Source organism: Pseudophryne corroboree, chromosome 4 (genome assembly GCF_028390025.1).
Source record: "Pseudophryne corroboree isolate aPseCor3 chromosome 4, aPseCor3.hap2, whole genome shotgun sequence".
NCBI classification, from domain to species: Eukaryota; Metazoa; Chordata; class Amphibia; order Anura; family Myobatrachidae; genus Pseudophryne; species Pseudophryne corroboree.
In genome coordinates, this window is record NC_086447.1 from 202115447 (window position 1) to 202143270 (window position 27824).

Sequence of the window (27824 nt, forward strand, 5' to 3'; positions counted from 1 at the left end):
AGGAAGCACTGAGGCATTATTTGGTACAGCCTGATAGTGGCGGCTGCACCTGATTAGACAGGCAGCAGCAGCCAGCGCAGTGTAAAAGGAGGAGGCCGCATACAGAGACATCCTTTAGTTTTTTGCTAGATGAATTCAGTGGCGCCCTCCAGGAGCTGGCGCCCCTAGGCAGCCGCCTAAAGCTGCCTAATGGTAGAGCCAGCCCTGGCTGTATGAGCAGAACTAGAGCTGTGATATAGACAGGCCTCATAAGGTAGTTCCATGAAATGTCATCTTTCTAATAAGGTAACTGACAGGCAGAGTAGGAACAAGGGGGGTAATTCCAAGTTGATCGCAGCAGGATAATTTTTAGCAGTTGGGCAAAACCATGTGCACTGCAGGGGAGGCAGATATAGCATGTGCAGAGAGAGTTAGATTTGGGTGGGTTATTTTGTTTCTGTGCAGGGTAAATACTGGCTGCTTTATTTTTACACTGCAATTTAGATTGCAGATTGAACTCACTACACCCAAATCTATCTCTCTCTCTGCACATGTTATATCTGCCTCCCCTGCAGTGCACATGGTTTTGCCTAACTGCAAAAAAATTTCCTGTTGCGATCAACTTGGAATTACCCCCAAGGGATGGAGGACTCCTGAAAGGGGAGGAGGAAGATAGTAAGGAGGACATTTACTAAGCAGTGATAAGAGCGGAGAAGTGAGCCAGTGGAGAAGTTGCCCATGGCAAGCAATCAGCTGCTCTGTATATGTTTATAGTATGCAAATTATAAATGTTACGTCAATGCTGATTGGTTGCCATGGGCAACTTCTCCACTGGATCACTTCTCCACTTTTATCACTGCTTAGTAAATGTCCCCCTAAGTGATATCGACTACAGTTTGGAGATGTGTCCTGTCTGTGGGTGCATCGGCTTTTGGCCGAAGTGAGGGGTAAGAGGCGACTTAACTCTTCTCAGGTGCTCAAAATGCCCATGGGGTATGTCAAAGTGACACAGGCATAGTTCCGTCTGTCAGAAGCCTAACTGGTATGATAAGTCATTTGTCATTTTTCCAGTGACTCATTTCAATGTTTTAATGACACATCCTCTATGTCCTGCTCAAACACTGGTTAATTGCGGTTGCCAGTTTGGTGAATTTCCGTATAACACTCCACTTAGTAATTGGGCACAAAGTGAGTATTGCACTGTATGTGTGTCCAGGTTTAGGGGCCTATTTATCACCATCCGCATCCAGGATGCGGATGACAGGTGATAAAATCGCCCAAACTCGCACTGCGATAATTGATTACATCGCAGGGATGTATCAATTATCGCGTGCAGGGACAGAGCTTGCGGTCAAGCTCTGTCCCTGCGATGACACTCCGCAGCATCATCGGGGTATTTTTTTGAAAAAATACCCCGATGTCCTGCTGCACGTGCGCCGCCCCCGCCGACATCGCCGCTACTGCCGCCGCCCGGTCGCCCCACCCCGTCGCGACTACCCCTGCGTGCCGTGGACCCCCCAAGAAGATCAATATACTCACCAGTCCAGGAAGCCGGTCTGCGCTGCTTCTGCTGGGCTGTAAAGTACATTACCGCTTTGCAGCATCACTTTACTGCACTGGGGTCACATTGCAGCACATGGGGGACCCGGCCCCCGGCAGCGCTCACCGGAGCAGCGGACACCGGCTCCCTGGACAGGTGAGTATGGTGTTTGTTTGTTTGTTTTTTACTTCTTTTTTTTTTTTTACACTATGATCAGCTTGTGTGTCCATCGGACACACATAGCTGATTACTCTGCTGGGTCCCCGCTCAGCTGGGCAAAAAGGTGCTTATCGCAGTGCTGCCCTGTGAACTCGCCAGCCTGAGCTGGTGAGATTATCACGGGGCACACTGCAGTGGCGCACGCAGGGGGGGTTTCCGAGCACCCAGAAACCCCCCTCACTAAAAAAAAAAAAAAAAAAAAAAGTTTTTTTTTTTTTTTTTTAGTTTTTTGTCCTGCATGACTTATTATGCCTGCTGTCTTCCTGGTGGTACTTATAAGTACTTACAAAAAGTTTACTTTACTTTAATTATAGTACATATATATCCATGTGCATACATATATACATACATATAAACACACAGTACATATATATCCATGTGCATACATATATACATACATATAAACACACACACATATGATATATATACATGTGTGTGGATATATATGTGTACTGTATATATATATGCATGTTTAATATGCTATGTATATGTGTGTATATATATATATATATATATAGAGAGAGAGAGAGAGAGAGAGAGAGAGGTGTATATACGGTATATATATGTGTGTAGATATATATATATATATCTGTATACATACACACAGACACACTAGTTTTGCGGACCCATCATATACTGGGTCACCTCAGTCCCCCCCCCCTGTGCTTGGCTCCTCCCAGTTCTGGAAACCCCCCCATGCAAATCCTGCGTTTGCCACTGCACTGCGGTATTTTTCACATTTTTTTGTGTGTAAATTTGGCCACATCACATTTCCCATTATAAGTATGGGGAATGCGATGTGGGTTAATAAAAAAATACAAAAAGGGTTTGGAGCAGTTTTTCGTGAAAACTGCTCCAAATGCCCTTTAATACATTCAGGTGATACTAAAATAATGTGAAAAGGGTGTGAAAACACACTTTTTCACATTAGTTTAGTAAAAATAATGTTAATAAATAGACCCCTTAGTGAGTAAATTGTACAGGTTTTCCCTTAATCCATATCTGAAATGATAGGATCCTGCTGTATATGTTTTCTTCTCACAGAAGGACGGACTCTAAGCAGGGGATTTGATCAATTTACCTACAATCAAAATCCAGACAGTCAAAATCCCAACAACAATTGACCGACGGTCAAAATCCCGACATGGTCAAAATAATGACATTTAAAATACAGACAAGGTAAAAATACCGAAATTTAAAATGTCAACAGGTCAAAAAGTTGACATGAGTTTTTCATGATTTTTTTTCACTGAAACAGACTTGTTCATACTTTACGATCCCAGTGGACCTAGAGGGGGAATCTGATAGTTTTCAGAGCACAGCGAGGCACCGTGCCCGAAGCATGGCGAGTGCAGCGAGCCATGCGAGGGGACACGGTACACTTATACGGTGTCAATGTCGACATACAAAAAAAAACAATGAAAAACTTTGTTGACTTTTTGACCTGTCGACATTTTAAATGTCGGTATTTTGACCATTGGTCAATTGTTGTCGGGCCTCTAACCGACGGGATTTTGATTCTAGGTATTTCATACTAAACCCCTAAGCAGGGGTGGCACTACCACTAGCAGGTTGTATAGGGCACCATAGATTAGGGAGCATTGGGGGCGAGGGGGAGGGGGGTAGTAAGCCTTCTTAAAAGTGGAAAGGTCGCACACAGCAACCATTCATCTTATATCTATCATTTTATAGAATGTGAATATTTATAAATGCTTGAAGGTGATTGGTTCTTATGGGCAACTTCTCACTCTTAAGATGTTTTGATACATTTCCCTCTGACTGAGTGACAACATTTCCTTGGCTCTAAGCTGCTATTAAATTCTAACCTGCCGATACTTCAAGGATCAAAATAATGTACTTCAGCTAATTTATGGTAATTAATCTTCTTTAACATAGTATAAAAAGCCGTCCACAAAGTGGTACTTAAAGAGCACCACACTAATAGCAAGCACCACACTAATAGCAAGCACCACACTAAAAGCAAGTGCCACACTAATAGCAAGCGCCTCACTAAAAGCAAGCGCCTCACTAAAAGCAAGCGCCACACTAATAGCAAGCGCCTCACTAATAGCAAGGGCCTCACTAATAGCAAGGGCCTCACTAATAGCAAGCGCCTCACTAATAGCAAGCGCCTCACTAAAAGCAAACGCCACACTAATAGCAAGCGCCTCACTAATAGCAAGCGCCTCACTAAAAGCCATCGCCTCACTAATAGCAAGCACCACACTAGTAGCAAGCGCCTCACTAAAAGCCATCGCCTCACTAATAGCAAGCGCCTCACTAATAGCCATCGCCTCACTAATAGCCATCGCCTCACTAATAGCAAGTACCTCACTAATAGCAAGCGCCACACTAACACCCTGTTCCCATTGCAATTGCCAGTTAGCACCCGGGAATTGCAAATGGGTCATTCCCGGGTGCGACCTGGCATTGGACCTGTACAGTGTGAACGGAGTGGCTTCCCGACACAGCAATATGCCAGGTCGGGTTGCCATCCTGGGGCAGGAACAGAGGCGGCATCGGAGGCGGAGATGAGATCATCTCTGCGCCGCCTCTCCCTATGCTGTGAATGGGTGCTGGGACGCTTCGACCCGGTTAACCCATTCACACTGCGCATGACCCAGTAATAACAAAGGAATAACCCTTCTTTATTCCCGGGTTGAATTACCGGGTCAAGTGACCCGGGAATTCAGCAGTGACTCATTCACACTGCACAGCGACCCGCGTCGAACCGGCAAAATACCGGGCTATTTGTGCAGTGTGAACGGGGTATAATAGAGCACCACCAGTGGTGGAAATGTGGGAGCCACAGGAGTCGGCTGCCGCCAGGCTCCTGACCTCAAGGGGGCACATCTCCATTGCCTCCCACTGCCTGACGATCGCTGCGAAGGAGCTGTGTCAGTGACACGGAAGCTGCCCCCTCGTATATACAGAGCTGGCACTGGCTGCATCTAGGGGGAGCTCCAGAGCGCAGCTTCTCAAAGGCCCTTCCAGTTGAGATTGCCGAGTGAAGCACTCTGTTCCTCCATTGGGCTGATAGCAGCAGGTAGGCACTGGCAGCACTTGTAGGGGGGTCACCAACATTTATCATGCCTCTGGGCGACTGGGGCAAACTTACGCCACCGAGCACCACACTAATAGCAAGCACCACACTAATACAACACCACACTAATAGCAAGCGCCACACTAATAGCAAGCACCACACTAATAACAAGCACCACACTAATACAGCACCACACTAATAGCAAGCACCACACTAATAGCAAGCGCCACACTAATAGCAAGCGCCACACTAATAAAGCACCACACTAATAGCAAGCACCACACTAATACAGCACCACACTAATAGCAAGCACCACACTAATAGCAAACTCCATCACTACTAGACGATGTATAGCCATCTAGGCACTTGTAGATCTGCTGCTTTAGTAGTAGAACACGTTACACAATCAGGCTCTTGTTATGAATTCTACTCATTCTACCTGTACTTTGGCCAATGCTCTCCTAATGAGCATTCCAGTATAATATAATAATGACAGATTAGAACATTAATTGTCCCTGTGATCAGGAGTTCAAAATGCTGATCCGCCTTTATTAATAATGAAAATAAATGAGGACACAACATGACACAAGAAAGCTCTATTTATACCATCCATCTGCATTTTTATATAAGAGAAAATATTACATGCTAGAACATCAGAAAAAAATGTTGCCAATCAAGAATAAAACTGTCCACACAAGGGCCAGGACTGTGCTCGGTGTGAACACTGGATGGCAGGATTGTGTCCAATTGGATGAGATTGGGCCAAGAGTCCAGATGAATGTTGGCAGCGCTGCCACTGTACGAGTCATCTTCTGACTGCATTTACCAACATGATCTGATTGTTTTCACTCATTTGTTCAACTTGTTTTTTGGGGGGATTTTGGGCACCATTCACCAAATACCAGTGTTTATAGTGTATGTGTGTGGCTGTAGTACACAGGGCATTTAAAAAATACATTTACTCTGCACCACCCATAATAGGGGATTGGCCATTCAATCTCCAAGTAACTGAGCTCACCTTTGAGTACATACTGTATACATAAATAAACCTGTAAGGCAGATTTATAAAGTATGCCTCTTACCTTGTCTGTCCATGTAGATGGGAGCACCTCCTAAAGATGCCACAGAGTCTACCAGAAGCAGGCAGTTATACCTGTAAATAGCACACAGAGGTCAGATATGAAGCATTTTTGTAGTTTCATCAATAATTAGTGTCAATCCACATCTAAATCCTAACTTCTTGAGTGTATTGATTACAATTGCCTTACTGCCTTTCTTTCCACTCACTGCTTGACCCATTCAAGTCTGTCTTCTGTCTTCTCCAGTGCACTGAAACTGCCCTCACAAAAGTCTGCAATGACCTTCTTGAGTTCTTGCTGCTAAATCCAAGGGCTACTACTATCTGCTTATTCTCCTTGACCTCTTTGCTGTTTTTGACATTGTGGACCACCCTCTCCTTCTGCAAATCCTTCACTCCCTAGGTCTGCATGATACTGCCCTCTTTTGGCTGTTTTCCTAACTCTCAGACCTTTTCTGTCTCTTCTCATGACTCCACCTCCCCCCTACTTCTACTAACAGTAGGTATCCCGCCAAGGTTCTGTTCTTGGTCCTCTCCTTTTCTCTCTCTATACCTCTTCTTTAGGTGAACTCATTAGCTCTTTTGACTTACAATATCATCTCTATGCTGATGATACTCAAATCTACCTTTCCTCCCCTGACCTCTCCCCCACTCTCTTTACTCGTATCTTCAGCTGTCTCTCTGCTATCTCTACTTGGATGTCCCAGCACTTTCTTAAACTAAACATGTCTAAGACTGAGCTGATCATCTTCCCACCACCCTGCATAGCCTCCCCTCCCATAATTTCATTATCTATTGATGGCATTACTATCTCCTCTAGCTCCCAAGTGCTCAAAAATATTTCCACGATCAGACCCTTATCCACTCATTGGTCATCTCCAGAGTGGACTCCTGTAACCGCCTATGTGGCATCCCTGACAAATGCTTCTCTCCACTCCAATCTATCCTCAATGCCACAGCCAGGCTCATCTTCCTCACCAAACATACTACGCCCATCTCACCCCCCCCCCCATCCCCTTCTACAAGCCCTTCACTGCCTCCCCTTCCCTTTCAGAATCCAATTCAAACTACTCACACTCACACAGCCCTCATCCACTCCTCTCCCAATTACATCTCTGACCTTATCTCCCTCTACACTCCCACTCGTCCTCTTTGCTCCTCTAATGCACGCCGACTCTCCTGCCTACTGATTACCTTCTCCCACTCCTACCTCCAAGATTTTTCACGTGCTGCTCTCTATCTCTGGAATTCTCTACCTCTTCCTATCAGACTCTACACCTCACTACAAAACTTCAACCGGTCTCTCAAGACCCACTTCTTCACTAAACCCAGCCAAATCTCATCCTAACCCTCTGTTCCACACTGTCACTGTCTACCCCATCTGTGTCACCCCTGTCTGTCTGCCCCTCCCCTTTAGAATGTAAGCTCTCACAAGCAGGGCCATCTTCCCTCATGTGCCCTTCCTTCTCTTACTTAAACCATCTTCTACTCCACATTCCCTTTGACGACACCAAATCCCTCGGTTTTCTGCCACCCTATTTCAGTATCATCTGCTGACGCAGCTATGTTTATATAGCCTGTACTTATCCTATATTGTATTGAATTGTAAGTCACTGTTTTCTTGTTTTGCTTATTTTTATATGTACTCTAACTGGCCACTGCGAATCCTTTGAGGAGCTATATAAATAAAGGATAATAATAATAATAATAATAATAATAATATTAAAATCAAATATCAAATAGCAGATTGGGAGCTCTTAGTAGCTTAGGGGCAACTAGTCTTTAGGACACCAGTTATTTTTTAACTATAAATCCAAGCATGCCACATTAGTGTGATATCACAAACAGGCTTCTACTGGGTAGTACACACAAATCTTTACTGTGCCACATATACGACTTGTGAATAGTAACAAAGGCATTCTTTGTATTACATGTTTCGATAGGTGTATTGACAGGGATTGATACAGTAGTCCGAATGTAAGGGATATGTGTGGATTAGTTAAGCACAGTGATTGTAAGATTCTCAGGGCTGATGTACTAAGCATTGGAGAGTGATAAAGTGGAGAGATATAAACTACCAACCAATCAGCTCCTGTTATTTTTCAAACCCAGCCTGTAACGTGGCAGTTAGGAGCTGATTGGCTGGTACTTTACTCCATCCACTTATATCTCTCCAAGGTTTAGTACATCTCCCCCCATGAATCTTTCCTCAGGAACCACACACTTTAAACTTACAAGACCAGGAAATCATTACTGCTCTCCTGCATGTATACAGCTAAGGTAGCCTTTATTTCTATGGCTCCACTAGTAGACCACCAGGTGCTGCAGGTGCCAAATAACAATATCAAATTGTAACCTGCATTTCTCTTTTAATCATTCCATTCTATTACAGAAGTGGCAGTAGGTTCACAGTCAGCATTGTATGGTGCAGACACCGTGCAGAATTTACAGTGAACATTCAGCTCCCTTTTGAAGTCTTCATCAAGACTGACCAGGAAAGAAAACGGAGTACACCCTTGTTTAACAAGATAATGGGCAGTGGTTACAATCTACTCTACTCCCGATCTCTCATCATGGATACATACCAAGCCCATGGCTTGGGGGATATGGGATCTAGAAAGGTCTACATTACTGTGACATTAACCTGGCAGATTGGTACTTAAACTTGGATGAAGCTCGTCGTACGCAAGCAAGTAATAGACCTAGCACTTTCATTAGTACTCAATGAGGCCACAGCATAGATTGCACACAACTGTTTCTCCTTCATACTGGTTTCTCTTCCGCAGTTGTAGTTGCTCATACCTATGGCACAGGTCTCCTACACCATTTAACGGCTGCACCACTCCGCTGGATGATTCTCCATGGGTGATAAAGAAGAGGGAGGGCTTATGCTGTGCCAGACCCTGAAAGAGAGTAATGATATATAAAGTGCAAGCTATAAAATGTTACATCATTGTTTATTGAAATGGTTGGGTACGGGATGCCGACAGTCAGATGACCGACACCTGCTAGGTAGGTATTCTAACCCTCTTCTCCTACCTTCCTACCCTTGCTAGCTGCTGCCTAACCCTAACCCTCCCCTTGCAGCCTAACCCTAACTGTACCCCCTGAGTGCCTAACCCTAACCCTCCCCACACCACAGCCTAACCCTAACCAGCTCCGGCAAACTTATATTCGGGATGCTAACAATCAGAATTCTGGCATTGGCATTGTGACTGGCAGTGCCGGACTGGCCATGGGCAGGTAGGCCGGTCCGGTCCGATGGGCAAGTGGACCGGTCTGGTCCCTCAGAGAGCTGGGAAGGCTGCGCACAGCGCAGCCTCTTGCTCTCTGGTTTAGCTGCTCCCCCGGTCTCCATGGAAATGGGGGCGTGCCACGAGTCCACGTCCCCCAGGACTTGCAGCATGTCCCCGTGCATCGTGGCGGCGATGTGCGCACCCCCAAGACGTGCGCGCGCGTTTACAAATGCCCAGGCTGAAACGGAGGCCCAGTCCTTCGCTGGTGATTGGTGTCGGAGTTCTGGCGCCGGTCTTCTGACTGCTGGCATCCCGAACACCGGTATACCAATCGCATTCCATTGAAATTTGTATAGTCACACGGTAAGTGATGATGGTTCTGCTATCTGTCTCCGGTTGCAACACTTAAAATTCTGTGGTTATTCCTTGACTGCATGTAGCATAGTGCAATATTCACAAGGTTAGATAAATTAGTTAATGAGCCATTTTGTTTCTCTATGTACACATCAGCACCATAACAGGTCTTACTAGGGCCCTGTGCCAGCCACGCCCCTCGAGTGCATGATGACATGTGGAAGGGGCAGCCAGCGGCGGTAAGCACAGAACCACCCACAGGATACTTAGGGCAGCTGTTTCATGTCTGCCAAAGGACGCTCTGGCGGCACTGCAGCAGAGATCCTGGATGCAGGCTGCTGTTCCGGGCACCATGCTAGTCAGATGCAGGGGCTGAGGGGGCAGCGGCGATGCTACCCATAAAGCCCTGTGCTTTGTGTGGTGACACTGCATACACACCCCTAGTTACAGCCCTGGTACACATCTTTTATCAACACAATGCAGAATATTCAGTATCTGTAAATTTACAAAGCAAAATAAGACTCATTAACATCTTCCAACGGGATTTAGTTGTGTGACTGGCAGTTAGGAGACAGCGTCACTATGGCGACAGGCGGTCTCCTGACCGCTGGTCACACATATCCGACCCCTCCCACCACATCCCTAGTACCAGGAACAAGCACTAATGTGCTAAGCTATCACTATGAGTAAATTCTATAGACTAGATAGTGTACACCCTTGGCTCCTAGGGAGCTTAGGACCCAATTCATGTTTGTTAGGATTTGCAGAGCCACAAGGAAGCGTGTGTGCTGCATCAGTGGTTACAGCCTTAGATTACCATTGGTCCTGATTCCCTATGGTTTCAGGCACTGGCCAACCTGCGCTAACTGAAGCTTACTCAGGCTGGCCATAGGATCCATATACCGGGGTCGAGAAAGTCTGCATCCAACGACACAGACCCTAGACCCATAACACCTTGAAAATGGGGGCAACACGCCCTCATATTGAAGAATAGTGTCAGATGCTGCCCCCACTCCGCCCCCCAAACGCAGCAGCATGTCAATCATACTGCGGCCGACAGGGGGCTACAAGCGACATTGTAAAGGTCTTACAATGTCGCTTGTTCTGCTCATGCGCAGATCCAAAGGCATCGGATTTGTATGCAAACCATCGTGAATACGGCCAATAGTTCCAATATAGTTGAACAATATATTTTCCCATCTAAGTAAAAGATAACCAATATTGTTATTATTGAAGGAGCCATTAAAAGCCATTCAAAGCTTATTAACATATAATAATTGCAAATAGCGTTTGGCCAATAATATAAGTTGCAGTGAATAACCTAACAATGTAAGTGTGCACCAATAAATACCTTCTCTATGTCCTGTAACGTGAATGCCTCACCGGGGAGTTTTGTCAGGAGATGGACATCAGCACCTGCGTTACACATATAGGTGGGTCATCATTACAGCACATATATCAGCGGTTCTTACACTTTATTATATTATGTGCATGAATCAGGTTACGTCTCCGTTATTAATAATGTACCTCATTTGTTATTGCTGTTGTCATCTTAATATATTATTGCTACTAAATATAGCAGCCAGAATGAGAGATCTGTACAAGGCGATGAGAATATTCCATTTATATGATAAATGTACTATCACACACACGATCAGCTCTAACACCACATACTGTATTCACTCTCCAGCAACACCAATACACTGGGTCATGACCTTTCATTAATTATGTAACAAGAGCTCATGCTGGTGAATAAAACAGGAGTACTCCCATATGTACATATGTATGAGATGAATTCTGCTAACTTGATCATTGTTCATGGTAATTTGGCACAAGGGCCTTGTTCAGTTCCAATTTCTCTCTCTCTCTCTCTCTATCTACCCAGTGATTGAAGTGGAAATTTACAATTGGGATTGTCATTCACCCACTCCTTCTCCTATACTGTTCCATCTCTCACTCTTCCCTAATTCTGCCCTGGTGCATCTCAGGCGTCATGCCCCCTGTTGCCTTACTGATCCGAGCTGCACCCTGGGACGCAGTAACAGATCCTCTCCGACACCACAGGCCGGCTGCATGACCCATTCTGGATGCGGCAAGACCTACCAAGAGGCCAGGAAATCTGTGTCCTCCCTCCCCCGCAATAGCAGCAATAAGCCTCCGTTTCTCCAAATGGCGGCTCGTCGCCATCCCCCTCTCCGCCTCCAGATGTCATCAGACTGTCAATCACTGATAGTCGGATGCTGTAGTGTGATAGATGGACCATGGTGCTGGACCAAAATGCATGACCAAGTGCAAATAAATGAGAAACCTACAATAAAATGTAAATGTTTTTATTCAGTTTTTCCTCTTCATAAAAACTGAAAAAGAAACTGAATTGGCATGAAATTTTAATTTCAAAATCCCCACAAATTCACAATGCACTTTAGAGAGCAGAAAAAGTGCATACATTTTGCTCTTTTCCCATCAACAGAGAGCCATAAAGGACAGCGCAGGTTCCCCGGGCACTTCTGTTTATGTTTCCCCCCCCCCCCAGCTTTTACAAATAGGATAAATGGGTGGAGGGGCATGGTGGGGTCTGGGGAATCACAGCATTGTGCCCCTGCTGCTCACTGCATACTGTTTTATCAAGCCCCTGGATTACCCAATGCATTGGGGGAAGTGAGCAGATTTGGGAGGCTTGGATTGTTTTGCATCGTGGGGCTTGTTTTAAACCATTTGTGTAAAAATGAATAAAAACCAAAATAATTAAAAAAAAAATGGACATTTTGGAAAGTTGCTATAAAGTTGTTTTGTTTAAAATTGTGTACAATAAGAATATGAAAAGGAAAGCCACGTTTCATTCCTTCAGAATGTAAGCTCTCACGAGCAGGGCCCTCTCCGCTCATGTGCCTTCTCTTACTTAGACTATCTTCTACTCCATACTCCCTGCAACGGCACCTAGCCCTCAGTTTCTGCCATCCCAATGCTTATTTCAGTGTCTGGTCCATACTTACCTACTTTGCTGCCCCCTCCTCCGGGAGGAGGCAGCTTTGTAGGTGCATGGGGGCATGGCCGGCAGCAGGATGGGCGGTCCGGGGGGCGTGGCTGACAGGGAAGTGGACAGTCCGGGGGGTAGGATCAGGGTCACGTCATCATGGCTCCGCCCCCCGCTGTGCAGTGCTGAGAAAAGAGGCGCTGTATAGCGGGGGCAGAGCTACGATGACGTGATTCAGCGTGAATCACGTCACTGGACCCCCTCGGACCGCCCACTTGTTCTCTGCTGCGGGCGGCTGAGGAGGGTCGTGGAGGGGCTGCAGGGAAAGCGGGAGGCTTGCCCACCTTTCCAGGGGGCCGGGAGGGCCACGCGATTTTCGGGAGCCTCCCTGCCATTCCAGGAGGGTAGGCAAGTATGGCTGGTCCCCATGATATATACTATGTGCTTGTCCTACATTGTTTTGTACTGTTAAGTCATTGTTTTCATGTTTTGGTCATTTGCTTATGTACTTCGTTAAGTGCTGCGGAACCCTAGTGGCGCCATATAAATTATGGATAATAATAAAATAATACACTTCAGGAGAGATACTGGATTCGAGCAGTGTGTGTGAGTTATACTTTAAAGATATCTTTTTATTTTATCTTCTGAAAATATTCATACATAAATGTTTTCTATGTAGAAAATATATTTTGCTAAACCGTTATAGAAAAATAAACTATACTTCATAAAAGGGCGTTGTCTTTAGAGCGCTATCATGTGCAAAGTACCGATGTTCTGTACATTGCGCATTGACAGGACCCGCTCGGAGCGTGTGTGAACGGGTCCTGCAACATCGGAAGCAGGATGACAGCAGACTGTCAGTTATTAACAGTCTGATGGCGTTCGGGGAGGGGGTAGTGACAGTCTCCGTTTGTGAAAACGGAGGCGTGTCACTGCCCTTTAGGGGCTGGGAAGAGGTTAGGATCTCTGTCGTAGGACAGAGATTTCCTGGCCTCTGCGACTTGGTGCCGCAAGCCTCCGGATGATGACCAAGTGATCTGATACTGCATACTATTACGCAGGTCGGATCACTACTGCAGGAGGCGTTTGCTTGTAATACGCGCCTACTGCTGCATCACCATACAGCACTATCACTGCAGCTTCCAAGGAAGTGATAGTAACTCCAACCACATCTGAATGAGCCCTAAAGTGAATGGCACAACATACCTGCCCTACAAAGGGGATGCAGTCAGTTTACCTCCAATCAAAATACCGACGTTCAAAATCCCGACACCAATTGACCGATGGTCAAAATCCCGACAAGGTCAAAATACCGGCACGGACAAAATACCGACATTTAAAATACCGACAAGGTCAAAATACCGACATGTAAAATGCTGACAGGTCAAAATACCGACATGAGTTTTTCATGATTTTTTTCATTGAAACCGACTTGTTCATACTTTACCATCCCAGTGGACCTGGAGGGGGAATATAATAGTGTGCCGAGCGCAGCGAGGCACCGTGCCCGAAGCATGGCGAGCGCAGCGAGCCATGCGAGGGGACGCGGTACACTTTATATAGTGTCCATGTTGATTTATGTCGACATACACACAAAAAAACATCAAAAAATGCATGTCGGTATTTTGACCTGTCGGCATTTTACATGTCGGTATTTTGACCTTGTCGGTATTTTAAATGTCGGTATTTTGTCCGTGTCGGTATTTTGACCTTGTCGGGATTTTGACCATCGGTCAATTGGTGTCGGGATTTTGAACGTCTGTATTTTGATTGGAGGTATTTCATACCGATCCCCTACAAAGAGCTGTACATGCCGGTACAAGACTCCAGCATCCATCCTAGTATCCGAACATTTCGTTACATGATTCAACGAGACCAGAATGGGGATTTTATACTAAGTTTATTGAAAATACTACAAAACAACATTCAATAACATATAAAGAATAAATTAAATAGTTGCAGCCTCTAGTTTCCCCAAAAAATCAGGACAACTCAATTTACTGTAAACTGCTAAATTGAAATGACAAAACTTATTTACTAATTTGTGCAAATTGCTAAGGGCCGGATTCAATTAACAGCAATAATTTACCACAGGGTAATTGGTCTGCCAGGGCAGGGGTGCAGCTATGGGAGGCAGGTGAGACATGTTCACTGGGTGATGTCGTAATCAAAGGAAAAACAAACAAACAAACAAACAGGGTGACGAGCAATCGCATACCTCCCAACATGACCCTCTCCAGGAGGGACACAATGCTCTGCTCCTGGACTTCCCTCTTAATATATGATTGCCATCACCTGTAGTGAAACACCTTTCTTATTCATTAACCTGTCCAACACAGGTGATGGTAATCATAAATGAAGAGAAAAGTCCAGAAGCAGAGCATGGTGTCCCTCCTGGAGAGGGTCATGTTGGGAGGTATGCAATCATCACCCATCAAATATGCAGTGATGCGAAGGCTCAAAGTGTAGGGAGCAGGGAGGCAGGCTGGCTTAGTTGGAAGTGGTGCTGGGAAGAGCATGGAGGCAGGTAGGGAAGAGGAGGTAGGTGGGCTAAAGGAGGGAGAGGCAGAGCTGCGAGGAGGATACAAGCTGGCCTGAAAGAAGAGCCAGACAGCCCTTAGGAGTATAAGGGAGTAGTGCAGTGAATTTGAAATTATCAGTAAAATATTATATTGATAGGTAGGACTGGCTGCAATTTGAGAGGCTCCAGCTAAAATCGCTCGCTCTCTCCCAGAATAAGAAGGTGCAATGTTGTTTTGTGGCGACATCTATTTTTCCAGGGGATGAGAGGACCTAGGTTTCTGTAAAGATAATTTTGAAGATTATTTCTGCCAATAATCATAACAATAGGTTGTATGTGTAGGTGTGTATGCAGATTTGCTTCAACCTGTCAACTGCAGGTGGCAAAAGGCTGCTACATATACACTGCGATGAGGAGGATGACTGTAGCCTGCAGTAGCTAGCTCCTGATCTTCTGATTCATTTTGATAAAACCATGTTGTACTGCAGGTGGGGCAGATTAAAAATGGATAGAGAGATTTAGATTTTAGAGGGGCGTGCTGATTCTCTATCTAAATTGCAGTGTAAAAAATAAAGCTGAAAAAGAAAAGAGATCTTTCTTGCGCTTTTATCAAGTGTCAGCCTCTCGTCCCACACAAAGAAACCTTCACTGTGGTTTCACCTCAAGAATATATACACCAAAAGAAAACGTGAGGAAGAGATGGCGCAACTTGTCACTTCTAAAGACACACAAAAATGCTTACACAATATATTGTCACAATCGGAGAAATAGGTGAAACGCAATACGTCATTTCCGGTGACGTGACTTCTGCCCGGTGAAACGCATACGTCACTTCCTGCAATACGGATTTGTTCCGAGGGAGGACTCCTCTTTACAGCTGTGATTAGTCATCTAAATTAAGACACTATTTAAAGCAGGTTAAAGCGTTTGTCCCCTACGCTTCTGAAGAAGGATATATTATCCGAAAGCGCTTAAGCTGGGGACTCTTGTGTGCTGGACTGACTGGAAACTTGGAGAACGGACCTGACAGCGTGGGGACGCCTCGAGTGAACCGGGACTTGCGGTGACTATAATCCCATGCTGCTGGTGGCTGCTTTCCTCTTGCCCTGATGTCCATGCAATTTCTTCCTTGTTTGATGTTATTATCAAGTCTGTGTTTGTGAGTGGTTTTTATTAAATTATCCTTTTAAATATACACAGACAGGATTGCACTATTTTTTATTTCTCTTTTCTAAGTGCCAATTGGATCATATGCTTTGTGCATACTTATGAAGTTGATTCATCACGTTTTACGGATTTCTACATGTGAATTAGACATTCGTATCATGTGAGTGAGACCAAGAAGTAATAAAGATCCATCAATCAATCAATTTGGAATACACTATGTTTTGTGTTCTTTTATTATATTTTTAGAATTCTTATCTGTGGAAGGTGAACTTCGATTCACCTATTTCTCCGATTGTGACAATATATTGTGTAAGCATTTTTGTGTGTCTTTAGAAGTGACAAGTTGCGCCATCTCTTCCTCACGTTTTCTTTTGGTGTATATTCTTGAGGTGAAACCACGGTGAAGGTTTCTTTGTGTGGGACGAGAGGCTGACACTTGATAAAAGCGCAAGAAAGATCTCTTTTCTTTTTCTGCTAGTCCATTTTTCACCTTGATCTAGTACTGCTGCTATTATGTTCACGTTTAGAGACAACAGAAGAGATCTTTTTGATGAATTATTTGTTGAGGATGGTTCAGACACCAATTTATGTGATGAGGATTTATCATCAATCCTACACAATTTAGACACAGCCTTGATTAAAGAAAATCGGCTGTGGTGGGAAATAAACACACTTGAACGTTATCAGATGGAAAAATTAATCCCTAAAGGTTTAAAAGTAATTAAGAATCCAACCTTTAATGTTTTAAATGAGGAATTTAAACAAGAATGGGATTCCATTTTAGATAATTGTTCCCACAAATGAATAGATCTCATACTGAGAGAGAGAAAAAAAGACCTACAGGTCTTGAAAATGAAATTTCTGGTCTTAGAACTACCTTAGACCCTTTTTTGGATTTAGAAGATGTAAAAGTAGCAGAAATAGAGATATTGCGAAAATTAAATAAAGAAACAAGGGAAATTAAGGAAAGAAAGAAAAGAAAATACCTTAGGGATAAAAACCAAATAAAAAACCCCAAAGATAATAGTGTTACACCTATTAAAACCAATCCTAAATTTAATAAATATAGGAGGAATAGTTATAGGGAACCTGTTCCGGATAGACAAAATGAATGGCAGGAAGTGAGATATAGAGGGGGAAAAAGGATTAATAATTCAAATAAAATATGGAGGAGAGATACACAGAATAATCCTAGAGAAAATTACAGGAGAACAAATTTTAGAAGGACGGATAGAAGGGAAGAAGATTCCTACCAAAGGGAGAGAGAAGAGTTTGAATGTCTGGAGGGTGACACCCCGTATGATAGATGGAATCAAAGGGGAGCCAAACCACAGAGAACACGTTTTTTAGACAGGGGCCCAATGAGAAGGAGGGTGTTTTAGATAAAATTAAACCCTCAGGTCCCCCAAAAAATATTAATAAAAGGAGAAAAAGGGGGAAAAGAGGAGGTGTGAAAAAGAAAAAACTTATTAGAGAGAAAGTTAATATTCCCAAGGTCAATACTGTAAAGATATTTAATTTAAGTAAGAAAGTTCTTACAACAGATGAAATAAAAGTACTTACTAGGGGACTGAAGTTCGCACCTACTAGCCAGTTAGAGCCTTTCGAATTTTACGTGGACTTGCAGAAGTTTATACGTAAACTTACATTGAGGAGATTCTTTGTCGGTAAAAACAGTGGTGATTTGGGCAGTACAGAAGTTCAGTCTGGTTCTCAATTTAAACCTAAATCCTCCTTTAATCCCACATTTGCGAAAGGTAGCTTTATAGACTGCTTTAGCAAACTTGTTTTGGATGATGTTGAACAGACGTTGAGAAAAAAACGAAGGAAATGTAATCTAACCAAAAAAGAATGGTCCGCTTTAAAATCTCTTAGGAGTGATGATAGTATCATCATAAAACCCGCAGACAAGGGTGGGGGTCTAGTCTTGATGGATAAGGTAGACTACATAGCAGAGTTGGAGCGACAACTCGGTGATGGGATCACTTATTCAAAAATTAAGACAGACCCCACCTTAAAAATCAGTGAATCATTACATAAATGGACAACAGAAGGTTTATCGAAGGGAGTTATAACTAAGGATGAGTTTGATTTTATAAACATCGAACATCCCACAATTCCTACCATTTATTGTTTACCTAAGATTCATAAAAATCCGGTCTGTCCTCCAGGCAGACCCATAGTGTCTGGGGTGAACAGCATCACCTCCAATCTCTCCATGTTGTTAGATTATTATTTACAGCCCTTGGTTAAATGTACAAAATCTTATCTAAAAGACACAGGACAACTTCTAACCATTTTGGACGGTCTGAAGTGGGAAGAGAACTATGTTCTTGTAAGTTCAGATGTGTCTACTCTCTATACTATTATAGAAGAAGACAAAGGCATTGAGGCCGTGTCGTTTTTCTTAGAACTATCTGACTATTCCTCTGATCTAAAGACTTTCATTTTGGAAGGCATTAGGTTTATCCTAAGGAATAATTACTTTGTCTTTAATGGTAACTATTACCTTTAGCGTGTGGGGACTGCTATGGGCACCAGGTTCGCCCCGAGCTATGCCAACCTCTTCATGGCCTATTGGGAGGAGAAGGCAGTCTGGAATGGAGAGCGGCTCGGGGCGGGCCTGGTGCTCTGGCGTCGCTACATAGATGACCTGTTATTCGTATGGAATGGGTATCTGTAGGATTTGGATGTTTTTATTGAAGAACTTAATAATAACCCATTTAATATTAGATTAACCACTACTATAAGTCAGAAGGAAATAATGTATTTGGATCTTTGTATATACATAGCAAATGGTTCACTGAATACGAAATTATATCGGAAACCCACCGATTCGAATGGGTTTATTGAAAAGACTAGCCAACACCACGATCATTGGTTAGACGGGATTCCGTATAGCCAACTATTAAGAGTAAAACGGAATTGCACTGACTCTAGTATTTGTGAGGTACAAATGGGTGAATTATGTGAACGGTTTATTGAGAAAGGCTACAGCAAAGATAGCTTAACTAAAGCTCAGGAGAGAATAAAGACTGTGGATAGGAGAGATTTAGTACAAGGGATTAATCAGAAGGCACCTAGAGAGAATGATTTCCAGTGGTCTTTCATCACTGATTTTAATTCACAGTATAGGGAAATTGAATTCATCATGAAAAAACACTGGATGGTGCTCACGAAAGATCCAGTTTTAGGCCCGATATTACCCCCAAAACCTAGGTTTATTTATAGAAGATCAAAATCTATTAAGGACAAGTTAGTCCGTAGTTCAATTGAGGTATCCAAGAGAACTAGCATTAGAAGTACAGGGTTCTACAGATGTGGACTTTGCGCCATGTGCAAATGCACAAAAGGCGCAAGTAAAATTAAGGAATTTACAGTAGGGGGAAATACTTATCCTATTAAGAATTTTATCACATGTAACTCCAGTAATGTTATCTATGCTTTGGAGTGTGATTGCGGATTGCTGTATGTCGGAAAGACAAGTAGAAATTTAAAGATAAGACTATCAGAACATATCCGCAATGTCAAAAAGGGTCTGGATACCCATACTGTCTCGAAGCACTTTAAACTGACACATGCCTGTAAACCCTGTCACTTTAAATCCTTTTGGGGCATTCAAACTATTAATCCTACCCCCCGGAACAAAGAAATTGATATTTTATTATCTAAAACAGAAATGAAATGGATATATAAATTAAAAACCTTAGTCCCTTCGGGACTGAATAGTGACTTTGAACTCAAATGGTTTTTATAATAATTTTACTTAATAATCTCTTCTATTGTTGTTTAAGCTGATTGTGGAATTGGTTTTAAAAGTTCTTTTATATTGGTTTTAAAAGTTCTTTTATATTGAATCTGTAATGTTATAAGTCACCCCTGCTATGTTTGTTTTATGTTTTGGGTGATTGACGGACCTCTGGGTGGAGCTATGTATTGGAAACGAGCTATGTACGAAAACGGGCTGGAATGGAACGCATACTGCATGAGCCGGGTTCCGCATACGTCATTTCCGGTGACGCGACTTCCGCCCGGTGAAACGCATACGTCACTTCCTGCAATACGGATTTGTTCCGAGGGAGGACTCCTCTTTACAGCTGTGATTAGTCATCTAAATTAAGACACTATTTAAAGCAGGTTAAAGCGTTTGTACCCTACGCTTCTGAAGAAGGATATATTATCCGAAAGCGCTTAAGCTGGGGACTCTTGTGTGCTAGACTGACTGGAAACTTGGAGAACGGACCTGACAGCGTGGGGACGCCTCGAGTGAACTGGGACTTGTGGTGACTATAATCCCATGCTGCTGGTGGCTGCTTTCCTCTTGCCCTGATGTCCATGCAATTTCTTCCTTGTTTGATGTTATTATCAAGTCTGTGTTTGTGAGTGGTTTTTATTAAATTATCCTTTTAAATATACACAGACAGGATTGCACTATTTTTTATTTCTCTTTTCTAAGTGCCAATTGGATCATATGCTTTGTGCATACTTATGAAGTTGATTCGTCACGTTTTACGGATTTCTACATGTGAATTAGACATTCGTATCATGTGAGTGAGACCAAGAAGTAATAAAGATCCATCAATCAATCAATTTGGAATACACTATGTTTTGTGTTCTTTTATTATATTTTTAGAATTCTTATCTGTGGAAGGTGAACTTCGATTCACCTATTTCTCCGATTGTGACAATATATTGTGTAAGCATTTTTGTGTGTCTTTAGAAGTGACAAGTTGCGCCATCTCTTCCTCACGTTTTCTTTTGGTAAAAAATAAAGCTATCCAGCAGAAACAGCCATTATTTACCCTGCATGCAAAGAAAGTCAATGTGTTTGCTCACCCTGCATTGCAGCATGGTTTGCCTAGGGCCCTCATTCAGATGTGGTTGGAGTTGGTGTGTTCGCCCCTGTTCAGTACATGCAGGAAGGGTCCTGCGATGCCGAATGCAGATCGGCATCAGGTGGTCACTGATTACCAGTCTCTGCCATGTGGGGGTGGGGTAGCGATGGCCTTAGTTTCTCCAAACGGAAGTGTGTTGCCGCCATTTAGAGGGAGGTACAGGCCAGGGTCTCCATCAGAGGACAGAGATTTCCTGGCCTCTAGGTAAGTATTGCAGCAGTCGGCTTACACTATCACATGGGTCACGCAGCTGATCAATGGGGGTGGTCTTCAGTATGCCGACTGTCGGGATCCCGGCACACAGTATACCGGCGCCGGAATCCCGACAGCCGACATACCGACACTTTTTCTCCCTCGTGGGGGTCCACGACCCCCCTGGAGGGAGAATAAAATAGCAAGGGGCTCATTTGCGCTTGCCACGCTGTTGGTATGCCGGCGGTCGGGCTCCCGGCGCCGGTATGCTGGTCGCCGGGAGCCCGGCCGCCGGCATACCATACTACACCCGATCGATGGTGCCAGGGAAGATCCAATACTGCGTCCTAGGATGAAGTCTGGATCAGTAACACAGCAGGCAGCATGATTGGATATGAGGAACAAAAGACAGTTCTGAGTCAACACTGACACCTAGGCAGCAAGCATGTGGGGTTTATTGTGTTGTCAACAGACTCAGGGGTCTATTTACCAAGCCTTGAATGGAGATAAAGTGGACGGAAATAAAGCACCAGCCAATCAGCTCATAACTGTCATTTTTCAAATCCAGCCTCTGACATGGCACTTAGGAACTGATTGGCTGGTGCTTTATCGCCTTCCACTTTATCTCCAGCCAAGGTTTAGTAAATAGACCCCATAGATACGTTAGGTAGGTAACTCCTGTAGACAGTTGCATGACTCATTAGCATATTTCTGCAAGTCCGCTGTGTACAAAATCACTCAGACACCATCTTGTGCACAGAGACACCCTCTGCCAGTGTTTCACATTCGCTGCACACGCACGTAAGGGGAAACATCGGACCTCTAAGCACCCCTGTAATGTCTCAGATTGAGCATCTCTCCTAAGACGCCAGGGCCTCTCCAGCTGTGGAAAGATTCTCAGTGTCTGACTAAGGAACATCCAGAAAAAGCCACCCCGTTACTTCCCCAAAACACTGACTACCTGTCACTCACTTGGCCAATAGTTCCTCTGGCATGCATTATTGCTAACCATTCCCTTAGTGTGGCTCTGGTGCATGTGCAGTCACAAAAAATAATTCCACTGCATCTAGCATCAACATTACATGCACCCCTGACTCAGACCCTGAGTATCATGAGGCTAGGCCTACATCCAAGATGCAATGGTAGAAAGACATCCAATACTTAGTAAATAGACTCCTGTGTTTGAAAAATGACAGTTAGGAGCTGATTGGTTGGTCCTTTCTCACTCAATTTTATCTCTGCGGCTTGGTACAGTGTCTGTGGAGGGCTGGAATGGAAAGTTAAGTCTAATGGAAGAGGGGCTAATATGTTGTGTGAGGAAAGAAAGTGTAAGGAAAGTGCAGACACGCCTGTCATGAAACGCGGAAGGGTGTGTGTGCTTGAAAAATGATGTAAAGATACCAGTGGTACGTAAGAGAAAGATGACATTATTGATCTTGCCCAGGGCTCCAAAAACCATAGTTACGCCTCTGGTGGCAACAGAAAATCTTTCTATTGCTGCATATTGATAAATTCACTATTTACTACAATTTTATAAAAGTAAAAAGCAAAAAAAAAACAAATACATAAAAGAGATTGAAAAGTTACAGCAGGACAAGCAGCACATTAATACAGTGCAAAAGGAAATGTATACAAAAGTGCAAAATCGGGTCATAGAACCATGGCTATTCCATCGTCCACACATGACCTAACTGACCTAACAATTTTTTCCCCATACTTGCCTTGGCCCTGTAACGTTTGGGCTCCTGGGAGAGTGGACAATACTTACGGATCCCACTTCTCCTTCTAAAGAGCGCAAAGCCTTGATGACCCCTCCCCCCTGCTGTGCCATATGGGCATTGCATTGTATGAGGACAGGGACATGAAAGATGAGTATTGAGTTTTGGATCTCCCCTCCAGGTCCAGAAGTAGTCAAATATGTTTCTCACTAATTTAAGCTTGAAGCATTTAGTATTCAGGGAAAGCCTTGTGTTATATCCATGGGCAATGTACAAAAAGAATATCTGCATGATGATACAGTATAAATACACGAACATTGTACAGAAAGAGGCCTGGAATGATAAACTCATGGACTTAGTAAAAGCAGCAGGGGCGGGGGAAGGGGGGGGGGGGGGGGCTGGTGAAAGCAAAAGCATTGAAGCCCAGTAAAGGTGGAAAATGCCTTTAAAATAGAATTTGATAGTAATGAATATTACAGTGGTGCCACAATGTTAATATCCTTGTTCCCAACCATAAAATATGTGTTGGTAAGGCACCAGATGCTCATACTAAGGTTATTACAGGTTTTGGATGAGACCATCAGAGCTTTGAAATGAATAATAAAGTAATGATTTTTGATATCTGTCACATGTGACTCTGAAGGAGGTTTGTATTGCTGTGGAGCAATGTGGTTCCGTGCTGCTGTGTCTGATGTCTGAATCATATGCTGGACCTTATTCAGGTTTGTTAGCAAACCAAAAAAGTAAGCAATTGGGTAAATCCATGCTGCACTGCAGAGGGGGGGAGGGGGGGGGGGGGGGCAGATGTAACATGTGCAGAGAGTTAGATTTAAATGGGGTGTGTTCAAACTGAATCTAAATTGCAGTGTAAAGGTTAAGTTTTTACCCTGCACACAGGGCCTGATCAACCAATAGGCTGATCAGGCTGCAGCCTAGAAGGCAGAATCCTGGCTGGGCGTGGTGGGTGCGGACTTCACGTGGGTCATGACGTCACACGCCAACGCCGTACCCAGCTGCGCACCCAGAGCCACTACAGGCAGCCTGCGCCATTCCCGCCCATGCTCCCAGAGCCGCTGGCCGGAGAGGAGGGTCAAAGAAGGCTCTCACTGCCGCCATCCCGCTCCAGCCGCAGGGTCCAGGAGGCTCCTCACCGACACCGCTGTCCCGCTCCAGCCGCAGGATCCAGTAGGGTTCAACGGGATCATATGAAGTCTCTAAGGTTTGCAATATTAAGGGCTTTATTTGCAAATCAGCGGCTAATATAAACAGCTGTTTCCTGATGGGTTGGAGGTGACAATTTACCTTGGCACTCATAGTCACCGTCAGTGTAAAGCATGCCGGGCTGTACATTGCCGAGTATAGAGTGTCGGAGAAGGATCCAACAGGCCAGATCCCTCTCAGATACTTTTTGTGATATGTAGCTTATAGGTTACAATGTGATAATTGCATCTTCAGATGGCATTAACTACCATGGCCAAGCAGGTAAATTCAGCTAAGAAGCAGTCCCCATAGAAGCCTATGGGGGCTGCTTTTGCAAGTAAAGATGGGAGGCTGCAGCACATGCTGTATCTCCAGTATCTGTTGCGGTCCCCGGTTGCATATATTTGGAGGGTACTTCTTATTTGTGGGTACATACCAAAAAATGGTTGTGTTCGAGGGATATATAGCAAACAATAATTGATAAGTAGGATAATAAGTGTATCTGTGTAATGGATATGTGATATATCATTAAGTACGAATTGTGATATACTTTAAAAATTATTGGACATGGCCAAATATTTGGTTAGCTTATGTTTGTTTGTTTAATTTAATTTAATTTAAGAAATAAACAAAGCATCAGCAGAGATGGGAATTGGGGCAATCCCTCGCATGACGTGAAAAAGAAAAATGTTTCTTTTTGTGCATGAAACACTGGACATGTATTACAGCTCCCAGGCTGTATGTAGGTGATGTGACGCACTGGCTCTCCGTCCTTACACTGGACATGTATTACAGCTCCCAGGCTGTATATAGGTGATGTGACGCACTGGCTCTCCGTCCTTACACTGAACATGTATTACAGCTCCCAGGCTGTATATAGGTGATGTGATGCACTGGCTCTCCGTCCTTACACTGGACATGTATTACAGCTCCCAGGCTGTACATAGGTGATGTGATGCACTGGCTCTCCGTCCTTACACTGGACATGTATTACAGCTCCCAGGCTGTACATAGGTGATGTGATGCACTGGCTCTCCGTCCTTACACTGGACATGTATTACAGCTCCCAGGCTGTATATACTAGGTGATGTGACGCACTGGCTCTCCGTCCTTACACTGGACATGTTTTACAGCTCCCAGGCTGTATATAGGTGATGTGACGCACTGGCTCTCCGTCCTTACACTGGACATGTTTTACAGCTCCCAGGCTGTATATAGGTGATGTGACGCACTGGCTCTCCGTCCTTACACTGGGCATGTATTACAGCTCCCAGGCTGTACATAGGTGATGTGATGCACTGGCTCTCCGTCCTTACACTGGGCATGTATTACAGCTCCCAGGCTGTACATAGGTGATGTGATGCACTGGCTATCAGTCCTTACACTGGACATGTTTTACAGCTCCCAGGCTGTATATAGGTGATGTGACGCACTGGCTCTCCGTCCTTACAGTACACTGGACATGTTTTACAGCTCCCAGGCTGTACATAGGTGATGTGATGCACTGGCTCTCCGTCCTTACACTGGACATGTATTACAGCTCCCAGGCTGTACATAGGTGATGTGACGCACTGGCTCTCCGTCCTTACACTGGACATGTATTACAGCTCCCAGGATATATATAGGTGATGTGACGCACTGGCTCTCCGTCCTTACACTGGGCATGTTAAACAGCTCCCAGGCTGTACATAGGTGATGTGATGCACTGGCTCTCCGTCCTTACACTGGACATGTATTACAGCTCCCAGGCTGTACATAGGTGATGTGACGCACTGGCTCTCCGTCCTTACACTGGACATGTATTACAGCTCCCAGGATATATATAGGTGATGTGACGCACTGGCTCTCCGTCCTTACACTGGGCATGTTAAACAGCTCCCAGGCTGTACATAGGTGATGTGATGCACTGGCTCTCCGTCCTTACACTGGACATGTATTACAGCTCCCAGGCTGTACATAGGTGATGTGACGCACTGGCTCTCCGTCCTTACACTGGACATGTATTACAGCTCCCAGGATATATATAGGTGATGTGACGCACTGGCTCTCCGTCCTTACACTGGGCATGTTAAACAGCTCCCAGGCTGTACATAGGTGATGTGATGCACTGGCTCTCCGTCCTTACACTGGACATGTATTACAGCTCCCAGGCTGTACATAGGTGATGTGACGCACTGGCTCTCCGTCCTTACACTGGACATGTTAAACAGCTCCCAGGCTGTACATAGGTGATGTGATGCACTGGCTCTCCGTCCTTACACTGGACATGTTTTACAGCTCCTAGGCTGTATGTAGGTGATGTGATGCACTGGCTCTCTGTCCTTGCACTGGGCATTTTTTACAGCTCCCAGGCTGTACATAGGTGATGTGACGCACTGGCTCTCCGTCCAGTAGCGGATCTTGTCACGGGCAAGCAGGACTTTTGCCCGGGGCGCTGCCTTCTGGAGGGCGCCGGCGCCATCCGGAGGGCGCCACACCATGGCAAGATCCACTACTGCCCCCAGCTACCCGCCGCTACTGCCCCCAGCTGCCCGCTGTGTCCCGCTGCCCTCTGTGAAGGGAACTAGATGCATAGCGTCATCTCGCACCACACAGCAAAGGTCCTTCAGCGGCGCTACTCTACTGAACAGGGGGCGTAACTGACCACGCCCCCTGTATGAAGCCATGCCCCTATTTCCCGCCCGGGGCACAAAAAGCGCTGGAACCGGCCCTGTCTCCGTCCTTACACTGCAAATGTATTACAGCTCCCAGGCTGTACATAGGTGATGTGACGCCCTGGCTCTCCGTCCTTACACTGGACATGTATTACAGCTCCCAGGCTGTACATAGGTGATGTGATGCACTGGCTCTCCGTCCTTACCTATTCTTTCAGCAATATCAGCAGCTCTCTCCCCCCAAATGCCTTTTGCAGCAACAAGCACTACGTCGCCTTTCTCCACCACGTTAAAAAAAGCCGCCTCCATGGCACAGTGTCCGGAGCCGCTCACAGCCAGTGTCAGGTTGTTCTGTGTCTGGAAGGCATACTGTATTCCAAGTTTAATGTCGTCCATTATCTGCAGGAGAGGAGTAATACAGTGTGTAATTATGGTGCACACATAATGATACATTGTACAGCCTCCAGACATGGTTCTATTCTAGTGACTATGACAGTGGTTCTTAAACTGTGTGCCTAGGCACCCTGGGGTGCTGCGGGTTTGTAGACCAGGACCAAAACAAATCATTTATGGTCAAAATGACAGGCAAAACCAGTGCTAGTGGCGGATAATCATAAAACGTGTCAAACAGAAGCACAACTGTACACCAAGACATAGCTGAATCTAAAGGGCCCCATACACTGGAGCGACAATCCCCGATTTCATCTGATTTCAGTCATTCGGCCCGATATAGCGGATGAAATCGGACATTTTTTAGATGTTTCCGATCCGATGTGCGTTCCCGTGAGCATCAGATCGGATCTCCCAGATTGAATATGCAGCACATTCAATCAGGTCTGACCTGGGGGCATGGCTGGGATCGCCCAAAATACATCGGAATGCAAAAGGAAAGCATCCGATGTATCTTGGGCGATCCTGCCCCCCCCGGGAGGCTGTCGGGGTCGTCGCCTGCGATCGCCTCCGACATGCGGTCGGATAAGTGTATGGGGCCCTTTAGGATGACAGGTTGTCACAATTTACTTAAATTTGGAAGGAAAAAAATTATCAATAAAAA

The 27824-nt window shown here is 44.7% G+C and overlaps 1 protein-coding gene across 1 annotated transcript in view; it reads right to left on the bottom strand.

The window, feature by feature from the left end:
- The window catches only part of AGXT (alanine--glyoxylate aminotransferase), a 103075-nt gene that overhangs the window by 39136 nt on the left and 36115 nt on the right, over positions 1 to 27824 (bottom strand). The window contains exons 2-5 of the mRNA XM_063915777.1: positions 26977 to 27169; positions 10801 to 10865; positions 8662 to 8762; positions 5864 to 5934 (exon numbers count right to left, since the gene is read on the bottom strand). Of these exons, the coding sequence (XP_063771847.1) occupies positions 5864 to 5934; positions 8662 to 8762; positions 10801 to 10865; positions 26977 to 27169 (430 nt within the window). The remainder of the gene's footprint in view (positions 1 to 5863; positions 5935 to 8661; positions 8763 to 10800; positions 10866 to 26976; positions 27170 to 27824) is intronic.